The sequence below is a fragment of the Equus przewalskii genome, chromosome 17 (genome assembly GCF_037783145.1).
Source record: "Equus przewalskii isolate Varuska chromosome 17, EquPr2, whole genome shotgun sequence".
Classification (NCBI taxonomy): domain Eukaryota; kingdom Metazoa; phylum Chordata; class Mammalia; order Perissodactyla; family Equidae; genus Equus; species Equus przewalskii.
The window spans coordinates 79495608-79517910 of record NC_091847.1 but is presented as its reverse complement, the minus strand read 5'-3'; the positions used below and the strand labels follow the sequence as shown (position 1 = coordinate 79517910).

Genomic DNA, 22303 nt, shown 5'->3' with positions numbered 1-22303 from the left:
CCATCAGAGCATAAACGAAAAGAGAAAGTCACCCCCTGAGTGGGGAGAAAGTAAATGGTATGGGAATGTGCGTAGTGGCTGAGCGTCTGGATGCGAAACAGCGTTAATGCTGTGAAGCTGACGTTCCAGTGGTGATAGTGTAATTTTGATTTTAAGGTACTTTTTCATAAGTTATAAGTTTGAGTTTGGTGTTGGAAATGTGAAATGAAAAGTCCCAATCTGCATAAATGAGTTTTTGGTAATTATATCTTTATTATTTTTCTTTTTTTTAAAGGCAGGTTTTTTGGGGTTTTTTTTAATATTTTATTTTTTTCCTTTTTCTCCCCAAAGCCCCCCAGTACATAGTTGTATATTCTTCGCTGTGGGTCCTTCTAGTTGTGGCATATGGGACGCTGCCTCAGCGTGGTTTGATGAGCAGTGCCATGTCCGCGCCCAGGATTCAAACCAACGAAACACTGGGCCGCCTGCAGCGGAGCGTGCAAACTTAACCACTTGGCCATGGGGCCAGCCCCTATTATTTTTCTGGATGAGTATCATATGCAGAAGTTTTCCTTAAAGGAAGTTAGGGTTATTTTTAACCATTATAGTGCAACTTTTAGGAGTTTAGTGTGTTGAGACAGAAATGACCCTGCTTCTCCAAATAATAGTCGTCAGAATGGCCATGAGGTAGACTTGTGTTAGGAGCCCATTAGCAAAACAGACTCCTTCAGAAGTGTCTTCTCATGAATAAGGAGGATAAATTCAACTGTTACCGTTTTCTGGTATCATAGTTGGGTTGCTTCTTTAGCTTTTATGGATAAGAAAATGTATACTTCCTAGACTAAGTAAAGGAGGAAGCAAATGTTATACAAAAATTTTGAGAGTTTCGGTGTTCTGTTTTGTTTTTTTTTTTGAGGAAGATTAGCCCTGCGCTAACTACTGCTAATCCTCCTCTTTTTGCTGAGGAAGACTGGCCCTGAGCTAACATCTGTACCCATCTTCCTCTACTTTATCTGTGGGACGTCACCATGGCATGGCTTGATAAGCGGTGCCATGTCCACACCCGGGATCTGAACCGGAGAACCCCGGGCCACCGAGAAACGGAACGTGTGAACTTAACTGCTGCACCACTGGGCCGGCCCCCACTTTCAATGTATTTTATCCCTAACCTAAAAACCAGATATCCTCTTGAACCGCTCTCAGCAGCTCTTCTCAAGTTGCACGGCCAAGTTTGCGGACGGACAGCAGTGCTCGGTGCCCGTGTTCGACATTACACACCAGACACCTCTGTGTGAGGAACATGCCAAAAAAATGGTGAGTGCACATGTTCTGCTCTGCGACAGAGGCTTTCAGACTCGCGGCCGCCGTCCAGTCGGAGGCACGCTGTGACTGGCAGACTGGGTGTGTATGTTAACCGCCGCAGCAAGTGCTATGAGACAGCACTTTTAGTACCTAATATTTTCTAGTCTGTTCTGTTTTATGAAAAAAAATGCTGGTCATGACCCGTTGGATTAATTTCATATCCTCATTAGAAAACAAAACAACACACTGTTGTAGCAGGCTCGTAGCAGGAGCTTAGGTGCGGGTATTTTGTTATCTACCCCTGTTCTGCACCTCGCTTCTCCTTAAGATACATCTTCTTATGCGTAGCAGATTCTCCCAGTTCTTTCTTTGCCCCATTTCTTTACATTTTTGCTTTTTTATATACAGTTCTATGAATGTCTTGAACAGTTGATAAAATTTGGCCCAAAGCCAAACTTCTCTGTAATTCTATTGAACTTCAATACTGCTTTTGTTAATGCTGGTATCATAAACCCTAATTAATTCAGAATAATTTGGAGAAGAGACAAGTCTGAATTAGTGAACTTATCTGAATTATGTAATCATTTAAAATAAGTGCATTTTTATCGTTTTACCCATCAGACACTTATTGAGTTCTTCTGCCATTTGCAAGGTATTCTGCAAGGTATATGTACTAAAAAGTTGAGTAAGAAAATTCTTGCCCTCTCTAAGCAGTCTACAGTTTTCAGGGTTCATCAGCGAGCCGAGTGGCCCTTGGACCAGGACTTAGTCCAAGGTTGGGACCCTGGCCTTGCCGCTAGCTAAACGTGCAAAGGACCAGTGCTGCATCCTCTCTGGACCTCGGGGTCCAGGCGTTTAGGTCCCTGGCCTCTTCACTCCCAAGAACCTCTTTTGTTTTTCAATTTCTTTTATAGACATATTTTGAAAATTTGTATGGTAAACTACATATACAAATGTTGAGTAGTTATTTACTTTCCCATTTTAATTTAATAAAAACATTTAAAATACAGACATTTTTGTTAGTTTATTCAGGTTTTGTCATGGTTAAGGAGTGATTTCTGTGTGTCTTTCGACCACTTCTGCAGCCCTTCACGGATGATTTCACAGACCCTTGTTAATATGGGCGCTTCGCACCACGGCAGTAGATGATCCCGGTTGTATATTGTGGTTTTAAAGTTACAGCATTCCAGCACACTTCTAAGAAGACAAGGAAAATACTGCTAACTAGGGAGGCTGTACTGCAGGCTCTGCTTTCCTGATTGAAGGAGTGAGGCTTTGATGGTATAACAACAATTAGTATGTGAATGCTTTTAAAGAATTAAAAGCAGTTTATTCTCTTCAGCTGATTAAATAAATATTCCTACTTAGACAAATTCAGCTAGACAAACATAAGGTTGAATTAGTATAATAAGATTAGTCATAAAATATGTATTTTATATGAGAGTACAAAATAAAAAGATAATATAAAGTAATATTAGTCCGGTTTGTAAAAGATATTTAAGATACCAAATTTTGAAAATGGTTTTCTCTCTGCAAGCAGTTTGAGCTATTTTTGTTTTAAGTTAAAAATGACGTAAGAGGACAGCAGACGCTTGTCCCTCGTCAGTCCCTGGGAGAGACTGACACTGGGCGACGAGACCCTGCAGATGTCTTGGTTCCACGTTCCATGTGCATCTTGAATCCAGACCCATTTCCATGACTTTCTTGCTTCCATCCTGGCCTTGGCTGCCGTGTCTTTGCTGGATTGTTGTCATCGTCTCCTCATTGGTCTCCCTGCTCCTTGCCAGGCCTCCCACCCCAGATCTGTTGTTCACGTGGCGGCCAGAGTGGGCCGTGTGGCCCTCTTCCTCCGAACTTATGTAATGGGCTCTTTTGGCAGACAGTTCTGTGAGTTTTGACCGTGCGTGAGCGTGTACCGCCACCACGATCGGGAGGTGGGACGGCTCCATGACCCCCAGAACTCTCTGTGCCACCCCTTTATATCAACCCTGTCTTCTGTCTCCACTGATCTGTGTCTGTGCCTGTACTTTTGCATGTTGCAGAGTGTCTTATAAATGGATTGTCCAGTATGTCGCCTTTAGAGCAGGCCTTCTAGAGTACACATCTGATCAGAGCCTTCCAGCGGCTTTCTGTCACGTCTAGGACCAAGTCCAGAGTCGTTCCCACGGCCTGCGAGGTGCTTCCTCATCAGGCCCTGGCAGCCCTGCAGCCTCGCGTCTCGGCCCCTCCCCTCTGGAGGCCCAGCAGCACGGGCTTCTGGCTGTCCTGGCACACTGGGAGGATGCTCCCACCCTCGGGGGCTTCGCCCTTGCTTTTCTCTTTTCCTAGAATGTTTTTTCCCCAGATTTCCACCTGCCTCAGGCCTTCAGTTCATTCAGGTTTCTGATCAGATGTCACTTCCTTAAAGAAGTCCCCCACCTCCCCTGTCCGGTGTCACTTTCTGTCCTCAGAGTCTCCCTTATTTCCCCTGACGCTTGTATCTGCCTGAACTTCCATCACTGATGAGTTAGTTTGTCGTCTGTATCCGTCTCCTGGAACGTCAGCTTCTCAGAGGCAGCACATTTTGGTTCACTGCTGTCTCCCCAGTGCTTAGAACAGAGATGCTCAGTCAGGAATTGTTGAGTGATCCGTGGCTGGGAGGGGTGGAGGTTCGGAACCAGACGCGGCCACTGCTTAGGACGGGCAGCGGTGGAGCAAGCTTCTGCTGCAGGAAGCCCAGGTGCGAGACAGAGCCTGGAGCTCAGCAGGGATGAGACAGCAGACAGGAAGTCAGCGTGTGCAGCGTCCCGACATGGACGCGGGTGAGACAGTGAGAAGGCTGGGCTGAAAAGTGCTTGTCAGTGGTGTCAGTGGCCGAGCAGTTGCGTTGGGATAGCCTCCAGGGCACAGGGCTCTCACCCTCTGGAGGAGCTCCCCAGGGACCTGAGCAAGGCGGGGCCTCCATCGCAGGCGTCCTGTGAGTACCTGGCGCTTTCCCAGTATCTGCCAGGTGTGAGGCGTAAGCTTAGGAGAATTAGACACAAGCCTGGAACCAGATGGGTGGCACTGGGAGTCTTCCAAGTGGGACTTGGTGTCTTGGGCTGGAGCTCTCTCACTCCTCCTGCCTGAGATCCCCCCGTCCTAGAGGGATGACCTGGCATGGGCGCCAGCACTCTGGTGGGGTGTCGTTGCCCGGTCAGTATTTGGTGAATTAAATAGTGGACATGATAAAAGTAGACCTTGAGTGTTGAGCCCAAAAAGAGCTGGAGAGGCTGGGAAGCAGCATCCTCTTCTGTTGTTGTTTAAAAATTTGTGCATTTGTGGCTTGAGTCTGTGGTTGTGTTCGGATTCAAGTATTTGGCTGGAATTAAACTTCTTTTAGATTTCCTGAATTTATGCTTTAATTTTATGCTTTCTTGTTTTGAGTTTGTTTAATGCTAGTGATAGTCATTAGTCTTCAGATACTATTGTCTACATTCTTTTTATGTTTTTAGTTATAAGAGTTATTACTGAATTCATCAGGTCAAAGGTGACATCATTTGTAAAAACCACTCTTGTTTTGTGTACCACCAAGAAAGAAAAGCTGCATAGTGCATTTCTTGTCACTTACAATTTTTGTTTTATACTTATCAAAATACTTCCTTAGACAGACTTAGACATAGATTTTTATCTTATATATCGCCCCTCTTTTCAGCTATGTTACTTGACGTGTGAAAGGCCATGTTTTCTACGTACGTTAACTAACACAGCTTTGTCTACTTTGTGGTTATTGTCCTTTCTCATTTGGTTGTTGCTTTGCAAAAAAAAAAAAAAATTGTGGTCAGTTCTTCAATAATGAGTGTTTGCTTTGCTAATAGCAGTTTTATGCCCTGCAGTTCGTTGTGCCTTTCTGCATACACGGCAGTTTTTCCTCTACATGCAAAACCAACAGTGCACGCGCCTTAATTCAAACGATGGCAGTACAAAGAGCCGTGACCAGCCTTGAGCGTGTGCAGGCAGTGCCAGCTATAATGACCGTCACCTGGCCCACCACAGTTACAGGGTGCCATTATTGTAAAATGCCCCCCAATTGCGGAGGTAGTAAACTGTGCGTCTTGGAATTGAGGCAATGCGGTATGCAGGTTTAAGGGTACCAGCTGAAGACAGCTAGTTAACGGTCCACCTCTCCTTCTTCTTCGCTGGTATCTCCTCTGCCTGCCCCTCACTGGAGCCGTTTTATAAAGCTGTGTCCCCATAGTCCTCTGTCTTCACCTTGTCTCCCTGGCCCAGGGAAATTACTAGAAGGCCTTACGCTGTGTCATGATTTCCAAGGGCACAGCTCCGTCCCTTTCTTTACTCCTGAGCACCAGATAGTTTTCTCCCACCTCCCTGGACATCTGCATACCTCAGACTGTGTGTGAGCCAAACTGCATTTTTTAGCTTTTCTTCTGAATCTGTTTATTCTGCTGTGTTCTCTGTCCCAACTAATGGTGTCATCATCTCCTAATCGCCCAAACCAGGAACCCTAGAGACATTTGAGAGTCATATTCCCTTCATCCATGCCACGTCCAAAGAGCTGTCTGATCTTGAGGATCCTCTTGACTGGCCCGCTCACTTCGCTCCCACCATTTCTCCTGGATCGGCCGTGGAGGAGCCCTCTGATTGGAACTGTTGCCTCCACCCAGCTCCTCTTCTGTCTGTCCCTTGTGAAACATTTGTCAAGTCATGTTACTCTGCTCATCATGAATCATTCCCCATAGCCAGAAGTCAGAAGGTCAGAATGCTCACTAGGGTGTTCAGTCACGCGGGACCCGGTCCCGGCTTCTTCCTGCCGACTCCTCCGTCTCGCCCTCCATTACAGCCCGTGCACCTGTCACACCCGGCGACTTGTTCTTCTTTCTGTCTTGTTTCCATTAGCCTAGAGCCACCTTCCCCCGACCCCAGGAGTTAAAGTCCTACTTGTCCTTTAATCCCCCAAACTAAAAATCACTGATTTTCGTCTTGTGCACCCATAGAAGGTGTTTATGCTATCATTGGGGTTTTCTCCGTACTTATTGATGTATCCTTGTGTTCGTGTTTTCCCCATGGGAGAGTCAGTCCGTTGAGAGTGCAAATTAAATTTTATTCATTTTGTTATACTACAGCGCCTATCACAGCGTCTTTACATGTGGGGTGAACTATATGTATGTATTGAGTTGATTTGAATTAAATAAAAAATGAATTTGTTATTCCTGTAATTATTGTTATACGTAGTTTTAGGCATATAGTATGTTTTAGGCTTTATATAAAATATTTAGAGATATAAGTGTTTTTTTAGATAGCTGATCTCAGCTTTAAAATACCCGTCTGTTCATTCCACAGGATAATTTCCTGAGAGGAGACAGCTCCCGTAAAGTTCAGCACCAGCAGCAGAGGAAACCCAGGAAAAAAACCAAGCCTCCTGCACTTACCAAAAAACACAAGAAGAAGAGAAGGCGTGGACCCCGTCGACCCCAGAAGCCCATCCCCCCCGCGGTGCCCCAGGGGAACCTCAGCATGCCCGCCAGCGTCTCACTGCCAGTGGCGGCCGCGCAGATCCGGTCAGTGGTGTGCTTACGGTCATTGCCGCGTCTGGCTGTGCTCAGGGCATCGAGCTTTGTGTATTTTCCTGGGGCCAGAACGAGCCCACAGGAGCCGTTTGGTGTGTCAGCCTAGACTTGGTAGATTTCTGTAGCTTTTATCAGGTGTCTGGGTTAGATATGAAATAAAGCTTTTGCTTATAATGGAGCAGATGCTGAAATTGAGAATTTCATATAAGAAACAGGAACTTCACGTATGTTCCATCAGAAATCCGATGCAGTTTAATTTTGGCAGGGGTAGGTATTTTGACCAGATAAATGAGGCTTCTGTTTCGCTAAATATTTGTTTTATCTGTTTATTTCATCTTTTTAGATTATTATTTGGCCAGATTGGAAATTCTAAAAAGTATTAAGACACACTTGATACACCAAATTGTAGTTCATTCTACTAATTCAAAGTAAGAGTATTGTCTTGAAATGGTTGTCTTCTCTTCATACATGGGTAGAGTTTGCAGAAACGTGTGACTGCGTACTCTGAGGTCTGTCTTTCTGCTTTCAAATTTCCTTCTGTGAAAGTGGGGAAAGAGACATTTGGAGTTGGTATTTCCCATTTTTGAGTTTGACAAATAGGTATTGGTGATGTTGGTGTGGAGGTAAGAGGAGAGTCACAATCGTGTCTTGGGAATGTTGGTGTGGAGGTGAGAGCAGAGTGACCATTGTGTGTTGAATGTTGTGTGGAGGTGAGAGCAGGGTGACCATCGTGTGTTGGACGTTGTGTGGGGGTGAGAGCAGAGTGACCGTCGTGTGTTGGGTGTTGTGTGGAGGTGAGAGCAGGGTGACCATCGTGTGTTGGACGTTGTGTGGGGGTGAGAGCAGAGTGACCATCGTGTGTTGGACGTTGTGTGGAGGTGAGAGCAGGGTGACCATTGTGTGTTGGACGTTGTGTGGAGGTGAGAGCAGGGTGACCGTTGTGTTGGACATTGTGTGGAGGTGAGAGCAGGGTGACCGTCGTGTGTTGGACGTTGTGTGGAGGTGAGAGCAGGGTGGCCGTTGTGTTGGATGTTGTGTGGAGGTGAGAGCAGGGTGACCGTCGTGTGTTGGACGTTGTGTGGGGGTGAGAGCAGAGTGACCGTCGTGTGTTGGGTGTTGTGTGGAGGTGAGAGCAGGGTGACCATCGTGTGTTGGACGTTGTGTGGGGGTGAGAGCAGAGTGACCATCGTGTGTTGGACGTTGTGTGGAGGTGAGAGCAGGGTGACCATTGTGTGTTGGACGTTGTGTGGAGGTGAGAGCAGGGTGACCGTTGTGTTGGACATTGTGTGGAGGTGAGAGCAGGGTGACCGTCGTGTGTTGGACGTTGTGTGGAGGTGAGAGCAGGGTGACCGTTGTGTTGGATGTTGTGTGGAGGTGAGAGCAGGGTGACCGTCGTGTGTTGGACGTTGTGTGGAGGTGAGAGCAGGGTGGTGGGGCCGACCATGTCCTCTCTCCCAGGAGCCCGTCCACACCGGAGCTGAGTGCTGATGAGTTGCCGGATGACATTGCCAACGAGATCACTGACATTCCACATGACTTGGAGTTGAACCAGGAGGACTTTTCAGACGTCCTGCCACGGCTGCCTGATGACTTACAAGACTTTGATTTTTTTGAAGGTATGGTCAGCATTTTGACGCAAGGAAACTAGGTTTTAAAATGAGCTTTTAAAGAGGGAAATAGTTTCTTTGCGATGTGTTTGAAGTGTTCGTGCTTGCATGTGACGTCTTCCACTGTGGGTAGAAAGTCTGACCCTCTGGACCCCCCTTTCAGAGGGAAGCGTGGGCGATTTGTGAACCACAGTAGAGGCCCAGGGGGTCCATGGTCTGGCAGCTAGGTTTGTCACGTCTTCCTTCCACATGAGCATTTTACCTTAGTTTTGAACAAAGGCATTTGAACCTTGAGTTTCTGGAAGCCTTGACCTTTTCCTGGTTGCGATCCACCCTGTTCTTCAGGTGAGATGCACTTTCCCACGATGGTTTCCCTCGTCCCCCCAGTTCTCTGGAGCGCTCAGGGGAGATGTGTGGCCTCCTAGGATGTTCCTTTCACCATTAAAAACTGGGTCGTATTGTGGTGATTAATCAAGTCCCAATAATAGGTTTTTTACATTTGAAGTGAAATCAGTGAAGGCTCATGGACTTCCATTTTATGAAAATTAGTTAGAAATGGGAGAAGAATGAGAGGGAACCGTTACAAAGTGATGAAAAGCATCTTGACAGATTCCCACAAAATGAGCCACATGTGGTGTTACGCCAAAGCGCACCTGGGTGTTCTCGTGCTGGTCTCCCGCAGCTGCCTCCAGCCGGGGCAGCCACGGCCGAGCTGGACTCCTGCGCAGCCTGGTCTCCGCATGCCCTGCCAGGAGGTGTTTCCTGGCTGAGGACTTTAGTGTCACTTTCTGTAAAGAGGAGCGTGTGGTTGAGCAGTCAGCGTGAGTTTGAACTGGTAACCGTTAGCATCCCTCAGAATTTAACACTTGGCCAAGAAGGGCTTTGAGAGAGCCGTAAATCAACCGCGGGTGTGACGCACGCTCGGGGCAGCTTGGCTGTCAGACCTGTCCTGCACATTGACATTTCACTTTCTCCTTCCAGTCGCATCCCTGGGAACTCTCTTTTCAGCAGGCCTCTCTCTAAGAGAACGTTGTTAAAAATAATCCGACACGTGCTTTCTGCGGTGTGGGGCAGGGGCACGCCTCTATCTGCTGATCCTCGGTGGCTTTGTCTCCTCAGGAAAGAATGGGGACCTCCTCCCGACCACCGAGGAGGCCGAGGAGCTGGAGCGGGCCTTGCAGGCTGTGACTTCCCTCGAGTGCCTGAGCAACATCGGGGTGCTGACCCCGTCGGACGGCGTGCCGGTGCAGGAGCTGTCAGACCGAGGAATAGGGGTGTTCTCCGCCGGCACCGCAGCGTCGGGCATTCCGTCCTTGAGCCGAGAGGTGAACGCGGACCTCGGGGAGCTGCTGAACGGGCGCATGGTCCACGATAACTTTTCCAGCCTCGAGCTGGAGGAGAGCCTGCTGCGTTCGGCCTCCCTGTCTAACCCACCTACACCCCTGGCAGGGCAGGTCCAGGGGCAGTTCTCCGCCCCAGCCAGCGTCGGCCTTACTTCTGCCACTCTGATCAGCCAGAGTGCCCTCGGGGAGAGAGCCTTCCCAGGACAGTTTCCTGGACTCCATGACGGCAGCCATGCCTCCCAGAGGCCACATCCTGCCCAGCTGCTGAGCAAGGCAGATGACCTGATCACCTCACGACAGCAATACAGCGGTGACCGTTCACACTCCTCGCCCCCTGGAAGCCATTACGACAGCGAGCACGTGCCGTCGCCCTACAGCGACATCACCTCCCCCCACACGGCGTCTTACTCTGCTGATAACATGGCAGCTACCTTTCCAGCAGAGATGCCCATCATGGCGCAGCACCTGCTCCCAGCCCCACTCGAGGTGCCACTCGGAGGAGTCGCAAACCCCAGAACTCACTGGGGCAATCTCCCGGTCAACCTTGGAGACTCCTCTCCGTTCAGCAACCTTCTGGGCGCAGACGGCCACCTTCTCTCCACATCCCTGTCCACGCCGCCCACCACGTCGAGCTCAGAGGCCACCCAGCCTGCCTTCGCCACCGCGACCCCCAGCAGCTCCAGCGTGCTCCCGGGGCTGCCGCAGACCAGCTTCAGTGGCCTGGGGCCGTCCGCGGAGCTCGTGGCCTCCAGCTCCCCCAAGCAGCAGCTCCCCCAGTTCAGCGCAGCCTTCGGCCACCAGCTGAGTTCTCACAGTGGCATTCCCAAGGACCTGCAGCCCAGCCACAGCTCCATCGCCCCGCCCACAGGCTTCACAGTCACAGGTGCCACAGCGACGAGTACCAACAACGCGGCCTCGCCCTTTCCGTCCCCTAACTGAGCGCGCCTGCGTGTCCGCGGCCGGGGAGCCTGGCGTTTTCTATGTGTTTCCTCCTTATCCCCCGCCCCCTTTTCCTAAAGATGATTTTAAAAATCACAGACGGGGACTCGAGGGGACCCCTTCCAGCTCGCCCCGTGGCCTGCGGCGGACCTCGCTTCAGTGTTCGCAGCGCTCCGCGCCGGTGCTCGCCTCCCGCAGGCCCCGCCCCGGGCCCCCGCGGCTCGCACAGTGACTGCGCGGAACCGCCGTCAGCAGCGAGTGCCACAAGCGGAAGATACCTCAGATTACCAGTGCCCTTTACTATTTCCTAGCATCCAGATCACTGCTTTCCGTTCTGTCCCCGGGTCTTAACAGGGGCGGTCCTGGATAGAGTGATCCCATTCCGAGCCCCGCGTAAGAGACCGCGGCCGGCGCCGGGGGCGGCCAGGCTGCCCGCACGCGCTGACACCACGGGAGGCCAGGATCCATTCCCAGCTGTGGTCATGTTTAGTCAAAGAGAAAAAGATTAGTCTTCTGGCTGCCTGTGCGCGCGCCCACACGTGTGTGTTTGCAGGGTCGGAAGCAGCTGTCCCATTGTTATTTTTTTCTAATGGGTGTAAGGCTCTTACTTCTCCTTTCCCACATCTCACAACCCTAATGAAGTCGGTCATTCTCTCCACTGAGTTAACGGGTTTCCTGAATGGAGAGGGTGGTGGTCTCTTTGTGCGAATAGCAAACCTCTTCTGCTGAGTTGGCCCGGAGCACGAGAAGCTGAGCACGGCGGTGCCTGGGGTGCGGTGAGGAGCTTGTCTGAAGCGGCTGCAGGGTTGCTGAGGTTGGGGGTCTGGTGGTCGTGTTGCCTTTTAGACATGCGTTTGTTTCTAAATCCCTCTCATGGAATACATTCACAGGATGTAACTAGAGAAGATATTTTGATGTGAAGTGCAGGATAGATCAGATAGATTTGGAAAGACGGGATCTGTGAACTCCTTGATCCATCTTTTGCTTTTGAATTTTTCATGTTTACAGTAGTGATTCTTTGGTAAGATTTGTAAAATGTTGAAGACGCTTGTAGGATCAGTGTACCAGTTGTGAAGTGATGTGTGATATCTGAAGGATGCACATTTTAAAGTTTCTTTCAAAGCAGAATATGGAAAGTAGATATAAATTTTACCCACCCTTTGGTACTTTTAAAATAATTTAAGTACTTAGGTTTAAGTTTTGGGAAATTTTTATGAAGTACCAGGATTTTAGGGTTTAAAAATCATCTTGGGTAGTTTAGTAAGTTGGTGACTATGAAATGATATGTGAGGTTTCTTTTACCTGCCTTCCCCCACAGCCTCCCCCAGAAGGGTGGGACGAGATTTGAAAGGCATCTGTCCTCTGCTTTTGCTGGGAAGTTTCGCTGTCCCCGACATACCATTGGCTATTTATACCTGAGTCGTCTAAGTTACATATATATATTTTAAAAGATGAGTAGAGAGAACATATCTATTAATGATGTGATATAATAATTCATTTGTCAGGGAATATTTGATCTTAATTCCTCTTCAGTAGGTAAAGATTTGGATGTATTTTCCTACTTTTGCTGTATGTGCTCTCTTTATGCCGTGCTAACTCTAACCAGCCCCTTCTTTTGAAAGCTTTTCTTTCTCTGCTTTTTAAAGGAATGATGGTGATCAGCAGGCATTATGCAGATTCCACGTGCCTGATTATGGAGGGGAAATGTCACGTGACTGTATGAAATCATTATATGCCCTATTTTGTATTTATTGAAGTTTCTTTTTCTGGGCCAAAAATATGTTTGTAATATATTTAGTTGTTTTTTTAATCATGATAATTGATTGGAAGATTTATTTTTAATAGCTTCGCCTCTTTTGCAGATTGAGAAATTTCTAAATTATAAATTATGTCACAAAGCAAAATTATATTTGGTATCATCATAAATTTCTATTCTGAATGGTGAGAACAGGTAATTTGAATATTTCTCACCTGTGAACCTATGTTAGTAAGCTTTTTTATTTTAATGTACTGTAATGAAATGATTATGAGTAGTTACCTCTGCTCAAAAGTGTCATTTAGTTTGCTAAACTCTTTTCACATCGCATTATAATCATCACTAGATAACAGCGATTCGATTTAGTCTCCATTGTGCACTAATTGAAGGTGGTAGCAGAGCAGTTCATTGGCTTTCTCGTCTGCCCTTTTTTGACAGCAAAGGGAAAGTCATGGGTAGTCGATTGGAACTTTTCTGGCTATTTGTCCCTCTTGGTAGCTGCTTAAAATTCTTCAGTTATCAAAACTGAGTCTGCAGTAAGTTGCACATTTCATTGTTTGCAATTTTCTGTTTTATGTGCATTGAAAAGCCCTTTTCTGCTTTCTAGTAAGGAGGCATGAAATGATCAGGAATGTTGCCAGTTACAGCTTCACACCAAAAACTTTGAGTAAATTCCTTTCTGTTTAGACGCCCACGAGGACAGCTGGAGAAAGGGTGCCTTAGACAGCACCAGCGTAGGTTTGAGGGTTAGCAGAAGACTCATTTGCCCTCTCATTTCATCCCCTGCAAAACGGATGTCCGAGCTTACAGTTTGCTTGGCTCTTGCTGTTCCTTGTGAGTCCCCTTTTGGAAGAGAAAAGAACATCTGTGAACCCAGAAATAGCTGTTATGTTTTTCTTTTAGCTAATGGAGCAATTCTAGTCTATTACTGGTAGGTTTGCTATTAATATGTAAAGAAAGAAATGAAATGTCTTTTATTCCAGAAATATGAAAATTAGCATCTTTTAAAATAGCACTTATGATATAATAAGGCAATAGCAGAATCAAAAATGAATTTTATATAAGGTCCTAATTAGGTGAAAACCAGCTTTTATTCTAGTATTTAACTCATGAGAAATCATGGCAAAGAAGGTTCACTGTTTCTGCAGCTCTCTGGGACCATTTATAAAGGCCAGTCGGATTATGTTAATGTGGTTTAATTTACAGGGTCTTGCGATTAACGGATACATTCTGTGCTCCGAGGATCTGAATTCTGTCCTAACGTGTGATGTTCACTAGTGTGATCTGTAGCGTCCCAAGGAAAGATGTGTTTTCTCTCCTTTTCTCTCTCTACACAATTATTAATATCATTTTAATTAAATTACTTAAGACGTTGTTTTTTCCTCTGTAAAAATGGCTTAGCAATTTGCACATCTGGGTCGGTTATGTAGCTAGTAAACAATTCACGATAATAAATAGCAATTACACTTAACCCACCAAGTGGCAGACTATGCAATGGGAAAATTCTCTGGTTATCTTCCCGTAGCTTTTAGGGCAAAGGATTACCTTCTCTAGGAACCTGCTATGTGAGCTAGAACTGCTTTCTCAGTGACTTCCTGAGCAGTTTCATGCTGGCAGGCAGTGTGCTGTGTCTAGTGGCACTCCATGAAGAGAGTTTTAATTTAATGAGAAGCAAATAGTAGATAGGGAGATATGGTTGGAAAATGGAATTTTTTTCTTTTCCTTAAAATTATCGTTAATGTCTTCAGTGGCTTAAGGCTAAAGAAAGCTAATACTTTATCTTTGCCAAATAATTATTTATAAGATCTATTTCTTAAATAAGCCCAATCTCTCAACTGCAAGTTAAGAATCATTTTCTGTGGCTAACACTAAAGCTTTCCTTATCAGAGCTCATTCTCAGTCTGTGATCACAATCCACAGAAGCAAAGACAGTTGTTTGATTTGGAAGGAAATGATGTCCGTGGTACACACGGGTGCACTCTCTCTATAGTATTCTTCTTATGTGAAAGAATTTGTATTTCTGTTGACCTGTACCATTCACTTTTACCAGCTGGCGCTAGAATCTGAGCATATGTGTGTCCCTCCCATACTGTCAGTTCCTTGGTCCCTGCCTGCAGTCCTTCTGTGCCCCCGCATCACAGGGGTGGTGAGGGTTGGTGGCTGCATCAGCAAGGTTTGTGTGGGGCAGCTGCCTTTTCTCCAAGTAGGTTCGAAAGGTTGTTGTGAATTGGCGTTGCAAAAAGATTCAGATATTAATAACACTAAACTAATTCTTTAGTAGGTTTGAAATTCATTTAAAATGTTTTAGGCATCTAGTTTCTTCATCCTTCTTCTTTTTAGCCTTCTTTTAAATTCTATTTTTAATCTGGTATATATAGAAGAATATGATGGTCTTCTAAATAGTCAACAGAACTCTGCAGTTTATTGAGGCAATTTAAAGGATTCTTTGAAAGAAAAATAGTCATACTGAATAATCTTCATTTGTGTCTCTTTCATCACCAACACCTACATTGTTCCAAGGACTTTTTCCCAGCAAATATATTTACTAGGGGTGGAGGTAAGGGGTGGGAATATATATATGACAGAACATAGATTTTTTTTCCTTTCTCTCAATACACTGAAAATCATTAAATCTTCACTGGCATTCTATAGAATGGTAAAACAATTTAATGACTTCTTAATATCTTGGACTTTATAAGCTTTCCAATATCATATTCTGGAGAGAACAAAATCCATGTTTAGTGGATTAAAGTAACATTGTAAATGCTGTCTTTCAAAAGATTTGTAATAAAATACAGTGAAGAACATATTTGGATATCTGTTAAGCGTATTCCCTTGACCAGTGAGTTAGGAAAGAAAACATAAACCCTAAATGAATTATCATGTCTCCTAATGACCGGTGTCATTAATTTGAAAATTGTGGGTCAGACTTAGCCTAATTTCTCAATAGCAAAGACTCTGCCCGCTCCAGCTGTCCTCTGTCAGCACTGTGACACAGAACAGATGGAAGGAGATGTGGCCCTTCAGAGAGCAAAGGTGGTGGGACTGTCTTTGCCCTGGGTTCCCGAAGCTTGGGCTTGTGTGGCTGCTTGGAGTGGCAGAGGTTTTGGTGACATCAGGTTTGGTCTGAGAAGCAATCTTGTAGGAGGAAACCTGTTCGACTCTTAGCAGGCTGTGTGGGGCAGCACAGCCTCCCCCTCTGTCCCTCAGCCCACCCCAGTACCAAAGTGTGCGCACGCGCACGCACAACCAGTACTGGTCCTGGCCTAAGAGTAATAGAATCCTCTCCTTTCACTTGTTTCTTTGTTTCTGTTTCTTTTTTTGAGCTGGGGACCACTGAAGTGAGCTCTATCTGTACACACCCAAAGTTCCCCTTGGAAAAACTTTCAACATGCAGTGCGGAGCCCCGTGCTGCTAAAGGCCACACCAGTGCTCTGACTTGGGGGATAGTCTCATTTGCCCTGACGTGACTCCACCCTCCACCCGTTCAGGGATGGTTGGCTCCAGCGGACGAGTGTGGCAGTGATGAGGGGTTGGTGCTTGTGACGTGTCTGCGTCTGCGCGGAAGGGTCGGAGCCGTTCCTCCCGACAGTACCAGTTCTTTCCACTGTATAGTGTTGAGTATGTCTCAGGGATTCCTTGTGGAAATTAGGGCAGTTTTTAAAATAAGAAGATAGTTTTAAAAGAAACTAAAGGTGACTCATTGAAGAGAGCGCAAGAAAGAGAAAACACTTGGTTTCGTCGCCCGCGGTGTCTTGCATAGGACTCTTCCTTTCTCCTTCAGGCTCTCATCTCAGCTTCAGCGTACAGAACCCGTCCCGTCACGCACAGCTTTAAAACTTTTATTTAAAAATCTCCTTCCCCAGTGAGCTTTCAGAATACTTATTGTAGATTTTAAGAGAAAAGGTATATTAATTTATGCTATTAACATCACCTCATAAATTATAAGTTTTATACTAAAGCTGTATTGAGTGTAATGAATTATGTTGCCTATGTGTTTAATAGCTAAAAAATTATATATGAGCTTTTTTTTTTTTTTTTTTTTTGGCAAAACAAACTAGCGGAGCACCTTCTTACACTGGACCGGCCGTGTCGAGGTGTACAACTGTCCTTTGCTACCTTGCAGGTGCATGAAATAAAGAGGACATCCTGGGCCTGGAAACGTAGGACACCTTTAGACCATTTATTGCTTCTCGTAGGACTGTTGAGAATCAGTTTCTTTAGTCAGTGATCTGTGGTTTCCACTTAGGACGGCGAGAAGCCTAGTTACAGGGTAAATAGAAATGCATAGATCAAGTGAGCTCCCGACTACTGCAGCTGGAATTGGTAAACTGAGTCTGTAAGACCTCTTTTGTTTCCTATGAATTTATCCTTTAATTTACAGTTTATCCTGTAGGTTGGGAAGTAAAATAGAGAAAATAATAAATCTAGATGTTCTCAGTGTCTTATTCAGGAACTTAATCCCTCTTCACTAAGGAATTCCCACTGTGACTTACAAATAGAATTAAATTGCTGGTGTGCATGTATATGTCTGTCTTGTTACACACATGCAAAAATAGACATTGGGGCACGTGTGTGAGAGATGAATGTGTGCTTAGGTAAAGAGAGAGAGGTAACAGAATGTGTTGTAGAAATACAAGTTATTTAGTTGAGGGTATTGGAGTTATTTTCTCATTGTCTCTGTTGTATAAATACACCAAATTTTTCATTATGTTATCATATGTTAAAAGGCTAGTTCTGATATCATGTGATTTTCTTTTAACCTTGTGGTTAACTTATATTATGCTGTGTTTTTAAAGTGGCATGAAAAACAGCAGGTTCTAAGACCAGCCTCTCGCCTTTGAGCATAAAAATGAGGGAGAGACAGACTCAGACGTGAGCTGTGTTTATCTGTTGGGGTGATGGGACCAGAGATCATTTGAACCTTTTTTTAATGTTAATAATAGATTTTTTCATTTTCTGAGTTAGAAAATATTGTTGATCATCTTTTCTTGGTGAAGTTAAGAAAAGGATAGACCTTTTATAAAGAACGCCATTTTTGGACAAAGAGTCGGTGGGATCATTTCACCATGCGTATTTCAAAGCTGGGATGATTTCAGTTATTTCCAATAATTTTTTAAAAATTACTCAGTTGTGCTATTATTTATGAAGTTAGCATGGCCCCTTACCCCCCCCCCCCCCACCATGTTTTGGTTATAGGAAAAATTATGCTGCCCTTGGCTTTTACCTGATTCGTATGGAATTTTTAAAAAAACATTCCTATACTTTGAATTTTGTCATTTTGCTATACATTCGTTACTGAAGTATCTGGTGGTCTGAAATAGCCAAAGCTAGAGTTGTTATTAAATGCTCCAGTCACATTTATTTTTAACATAAAAAAATCATGTACTTTGAAACACGTCAAAACAACTTCTGATAACACACCTGAATTTGTAGCTATCTCTGCAGCCTCGTTTATCCTAGATACAGTCAGGACCTAGGAAAGCTTCTGATAGCACACCTGAATTTGTAGCTATCTCTGCAGCCTCGTTCATCCTAGATACAGTCAGGACCTAGGAAAGCTTCGTATGTTGTTGTTCTTTTACAGTTGTATTTTTGCAGCATCTCCCAGTTTCATTCATTCTTGCTTTATGGATTATAAAAAAATCTACATATTTCTTGTACATATGCATGCAAATGAAAGAAGGGAGCTTGTATTGGTGCCATTTCTCCCTTCGGTTACTGGTTAATGGGATTTGCTAGAATAAATTCCCCCTGATTGAAGGGCGAAAGTAGACCTTTTTGTGTATATCTGTACAGAGATGTGTATATGGAATGTGGTGGCACTTTGCTGAATGTGAACTTGCCTTGTCAATGGAAAGATTGAGAAGTATTATGTTTATTTATACATTTGTATAAATCTATATATACACGTATGTATATGTGTGTGTATAGATAAAGCTATATACATATATTTCCATAAAAAATGTGTGTGTGTACAATAGATAAGCAGCCTTTATTAAGCAAGATTATACATCTATGGAAAATTCTGGATTATTCTGTAAGCAAGAGGAGGTGACAGTCTGGAGTACATCAGGGCATACTGAGATGGAAGTCCTTTGGTTGTAGGTTTATTATGGAAGTGAATTCCTGTTGGAACTCTTCTTGCCAAGCCCTCTGTTCTTGACCTTCACCACCTTCTAAGTCAACCTCTCATCATCTGAACATCACACTTCACTGTGTTTTCCCTGTTTTACATCCTTTCTAGCCAGAAGCATTTGGCTTAAGCATATTTCATTAACTTCTCAGTTTCTTTTAAAGATCTTTATCTCGGAAATTTCCCAGAAGATGTAAGTTTTGGTAATATTTTCTGTAGTAATTTTGAGAATTGGGCATTCACCTCTGTCTCAAAAATAAACAACCAACATTCAAACAAAATCACTTTGAAAGTTTTACCTAGGTGATTTTGGGATATTTTACTTAAAGTAAACAAGAACATAATTATGACTTTACGATTGATATTAGTGTTAATTAACTTTATTTTCTCATCTATTGTCATTCATTTGCCATTTAATAATTTGGTTTACTTTGTAGTTTAATCATGGATTTACCATTTTCATTTAAATGCAAGCATACGAAGTCATGTGGAAGCCTCTTGAATTCTATAGCTCATTTTACTCATGATGGAACTGCTGTAATCAATTCTTGTGTCATGAATTCTGCTATATCTTTTGCCTTTTCTCACATTTGTGACGTTGTTCTAACTTTGCTGCAGCTCTCTAGAAGACTCGCATCCCTATATATTGTGCCTTTAAAGCTCTTATGCACACACAGACTGAAGTGTCTACATACATGTGGGAGCATGTGTGCACACACTCTGGAATATACTCACACAGTATGTCTCTGGTATATATTGTGAGAGTGAATATATAGATACTCAAGGCAATGAATCGTTGCTCTCTAAATATATATGTATATAAATAGTGTTGATATACTGTATATACACATGTATATGTATGAGTTTTAAATGGCAATCTTTTACATTTAGCAAAATGCTGCCCCTACTGGAATATTGTCACTGCAATGGCAGTCGTATGTAATGATTTAAAATACATTATCAAAAATTATTTAAAGAACATTGAAAAGTCTCATCTAAAGACATCCACACGTTATTTATTTATCTTCCTTTTCCTTTTACTGTTATGTTTTCTTAACTAAAAGGGAGACTGTCATTTTAAAAACGCCATCTGTCCCGTGAGAGTAGGAGAGAGCTGGAGGCTCACATGTGGGACCCTGTGCATTTTCCTCTCTGAAATGAAGCTGTTCCTCCACCTGGCCTGTTTATTTCAGTTACGGAGCAATCCTAACATTTCCCTTAGTGCATGTCACCCTCCTTCTCCTGGATCGACTTCATTCGTCAGTTTGCCTCTTCCTCTCGCTAATAAACAATGATCATGGATGTCATTTTGCCTGGAGGAAGTTAACTGCTCTCTAGCTGCAGGGAAATAAATTGCCTCGTTGTTCCACCTTGTTCAGGATCCAGCTTTGAGAGGGCCGCTCTCGTGAAGCTGTCCTGAGTATGTTTTGCATTTATTTCTGTCCTAAGTATGTTTCGCATTTATTTAGTTAAGGGTCTTCCCAGATGTTTTTTTTTTTTTAAAAAAGAACTCCAAGTCCGCATACACTTGACCTAGATTTAATTCTTATTCTCACAGCTTCAGGTATTTTCATTAGTATACCAATTTGGTACACTGAATGAAAGAATATTAAGAAAAAACTTAGGTATCTTATTTTGACGACTTGGCAGCAGATTACATTTCAAGACTTTACAGAGAGAGAAGGTAGATGGACAATCCTAACTTGTAAGCCCTTACAAGAAACAGGGGAGTAAGAGTACCCCTGAGAACTGAAATAGAGAGGTTGGGGTTGGAGCGATTTCACACAGCAGCTTTGCGGAACCTGATATCAGAAGCAGCCTTTGACAGGAGCCCCTTGGCGGTTGCATGGTACTAACTAGTGGACTGAGGCAGAGTTGAAATCAAGTTGCAGTGGGAAATCAGAGGCAGGTAGCTTATCTGAAACCAGTGAGTGACAGGCAGGTCGCACAGTTTTAAAATCTCTTGTAACAAAGTAACTGCACCGTAGCAAGGACTAGCATTCTCAAAGCCCTCCTTTTTCAGTGCGCTCCTTCACCTTGGCACACACGTTTAACAGGCCATACATTAAAAATATCTAAAAAAAAAACCAAACAAACAACTGCTTAAAGGGAACTTACAAACTGAGAATCTGCTCTGCATCTGTGTGGGTAGCGGCTGGGAGCTCAGTTATATGCACAAGAACCCGGAGCCACTCATTTCTGCACAGACTAGGAGAAGGTGAGACGGGCAGGCTGCGGGCAGAGCCCCCGTCCTGACGAAAGGCACCGGGGCGTTGGGTGTGGTTGCTGGGGAGACTGTGTTTGAAGATGGGCTTTTGGTTTGTAATTTCCCTTTAAACAAGAAGAGATGGCTCACGTTTTCCATATATATCTCAATGAATGTACTGTATTACTGTTTTAAAAATTTGATGAAATAATAATGGATTGGTCTCCTTTTGTTATCTGGTCCTTGTTTAATTTGTTTAAGGGTTTTTGTATACAAAAGTTTACATTTTTATGTATATTTTTCTTGTGTAAAAACTGATGTAATATGTGTATAAAACACTGTATGTATTATCTGTATATAGTGTGACAAAATGATTTTTCTTTCTTTCTTTTGGATGTATTAATAATAATAAATCTTGCTGTGAAGTAGCTTTGTTTTCAGAGTAATTTCCTTTGCCTGGATACTGATGGAAGCTGATAATCCAGGGTAGGTATTGTTACTTAATCTAGTAAACATTTCTTTTATATCTTATATTTTATCAAGAACTCTAGAGAGATATGTTCATGGTTCCTTCTGGTTAGACTAACCATGATTAATATTTGTAGTAGCTGTGGATCAATTAAATGCTATCCAAGGTGACTTGAATGTGGTATCCAACCTTGAAATCCAACCAGAAGTTGCATTTGAAATTATCTGCTATAATGGAGGGCTTCCAAGGCAATTTCTATTTCATTTAATCAGAAGCCCCTTCTCTCTTCATTTTCCTAGTTTCACAAATAGAAGAATAATTTCATGCTGTGTGACGAAAGTTAAAAACAAAAACCCTGAGGAAGCACTCTTTTCCTTTAAGGCATTGCCAAGTGCCTGTCTTGCTCTCCTTGAAAGTGAATTGTTACTTTTTAAAAAATATGTAGATTGGAACTTTTCATTTCCTGCACTGTGTGTTGTTGCTGAGGGATTTTGTGATATACCAAGAGGCTAGGACAAAATTCGCAGAGAAAAACTCGTAATCTTGTGATCACACATCCCTTCTGTAGATATTCACTGTTTTTTAGTTTTTTGGGGCATTTGGACTTGTTTTCCTTGGTCTCTCATCCAAGAATGTTTAGAATACATGCTAAGATTGTCTTTGGCTTCTCTAAAAGCAATTAACGTTTTGGACCAGAAGCAGAGGCCGCAGTACTAGTGAAACGGGCAGCCCTGAGGACCATCCGTCTGTTTCTCTACTTTTGAAATTGGCAAGGTATGAAGACTAATGCTTGAAATTAATCTGTCCATTTCTTCAGTTTTTTTATATGGTAATTGATTTAAAACTCTTCTGTTCTTGTTTACTAAAGGACACTTCTAAATCTGCACAAATCCACAAACTTGGGATTGTACTGGCTAAGTTCTTGATTTGATTTTTAAAAGAGAGTAGCCTTAAGGAGACAAGCTAATTAGTGAAATGTTTGAGTGGAGACAACATCTTTAAAGGGGTGATGCTCAGAGC

General features: G+C 43.9%; 1 protein-coding gene across 6 annotated transcripts in view; it reads left to right on the top strand.

Moving 5' to 3' along the window:
- INO80D (INO80 complex subunit D) overlaps positions 1 to 20700 on the top strand; it is a 70694-nt gene extending 49994 nt beyond the window's left edge. For all 6 annotated transcript variants that reach the window (XM_070580874.1, XM_070580871.1, XM_070580872.1 and 3 more), the window contains 4 exons: positions 1160 to 1293; positions 6601 to 6818; positions 8286 to 8443; positions 9554 to 20700. In XM_070580874.1, the coding sequence (XP_070436975.1) occupies positions 1160 to 1293; positions 6601 to 6818; positions 8286 to 8443; positions 9554 to 10716 (1673 nt within the window). In that variant the 3' untranslated portion in view covers positions 10717 to 20700. The remainder of the gene's footprint in view (positions 1 to 1159; positions 1294 to 6600; positions 6819 to 8285; positions 8444 to 9553) is intronic.
- The last annotated feature ends 1603 nt before the right edge of the window (positions 20701 to 22303 follow it).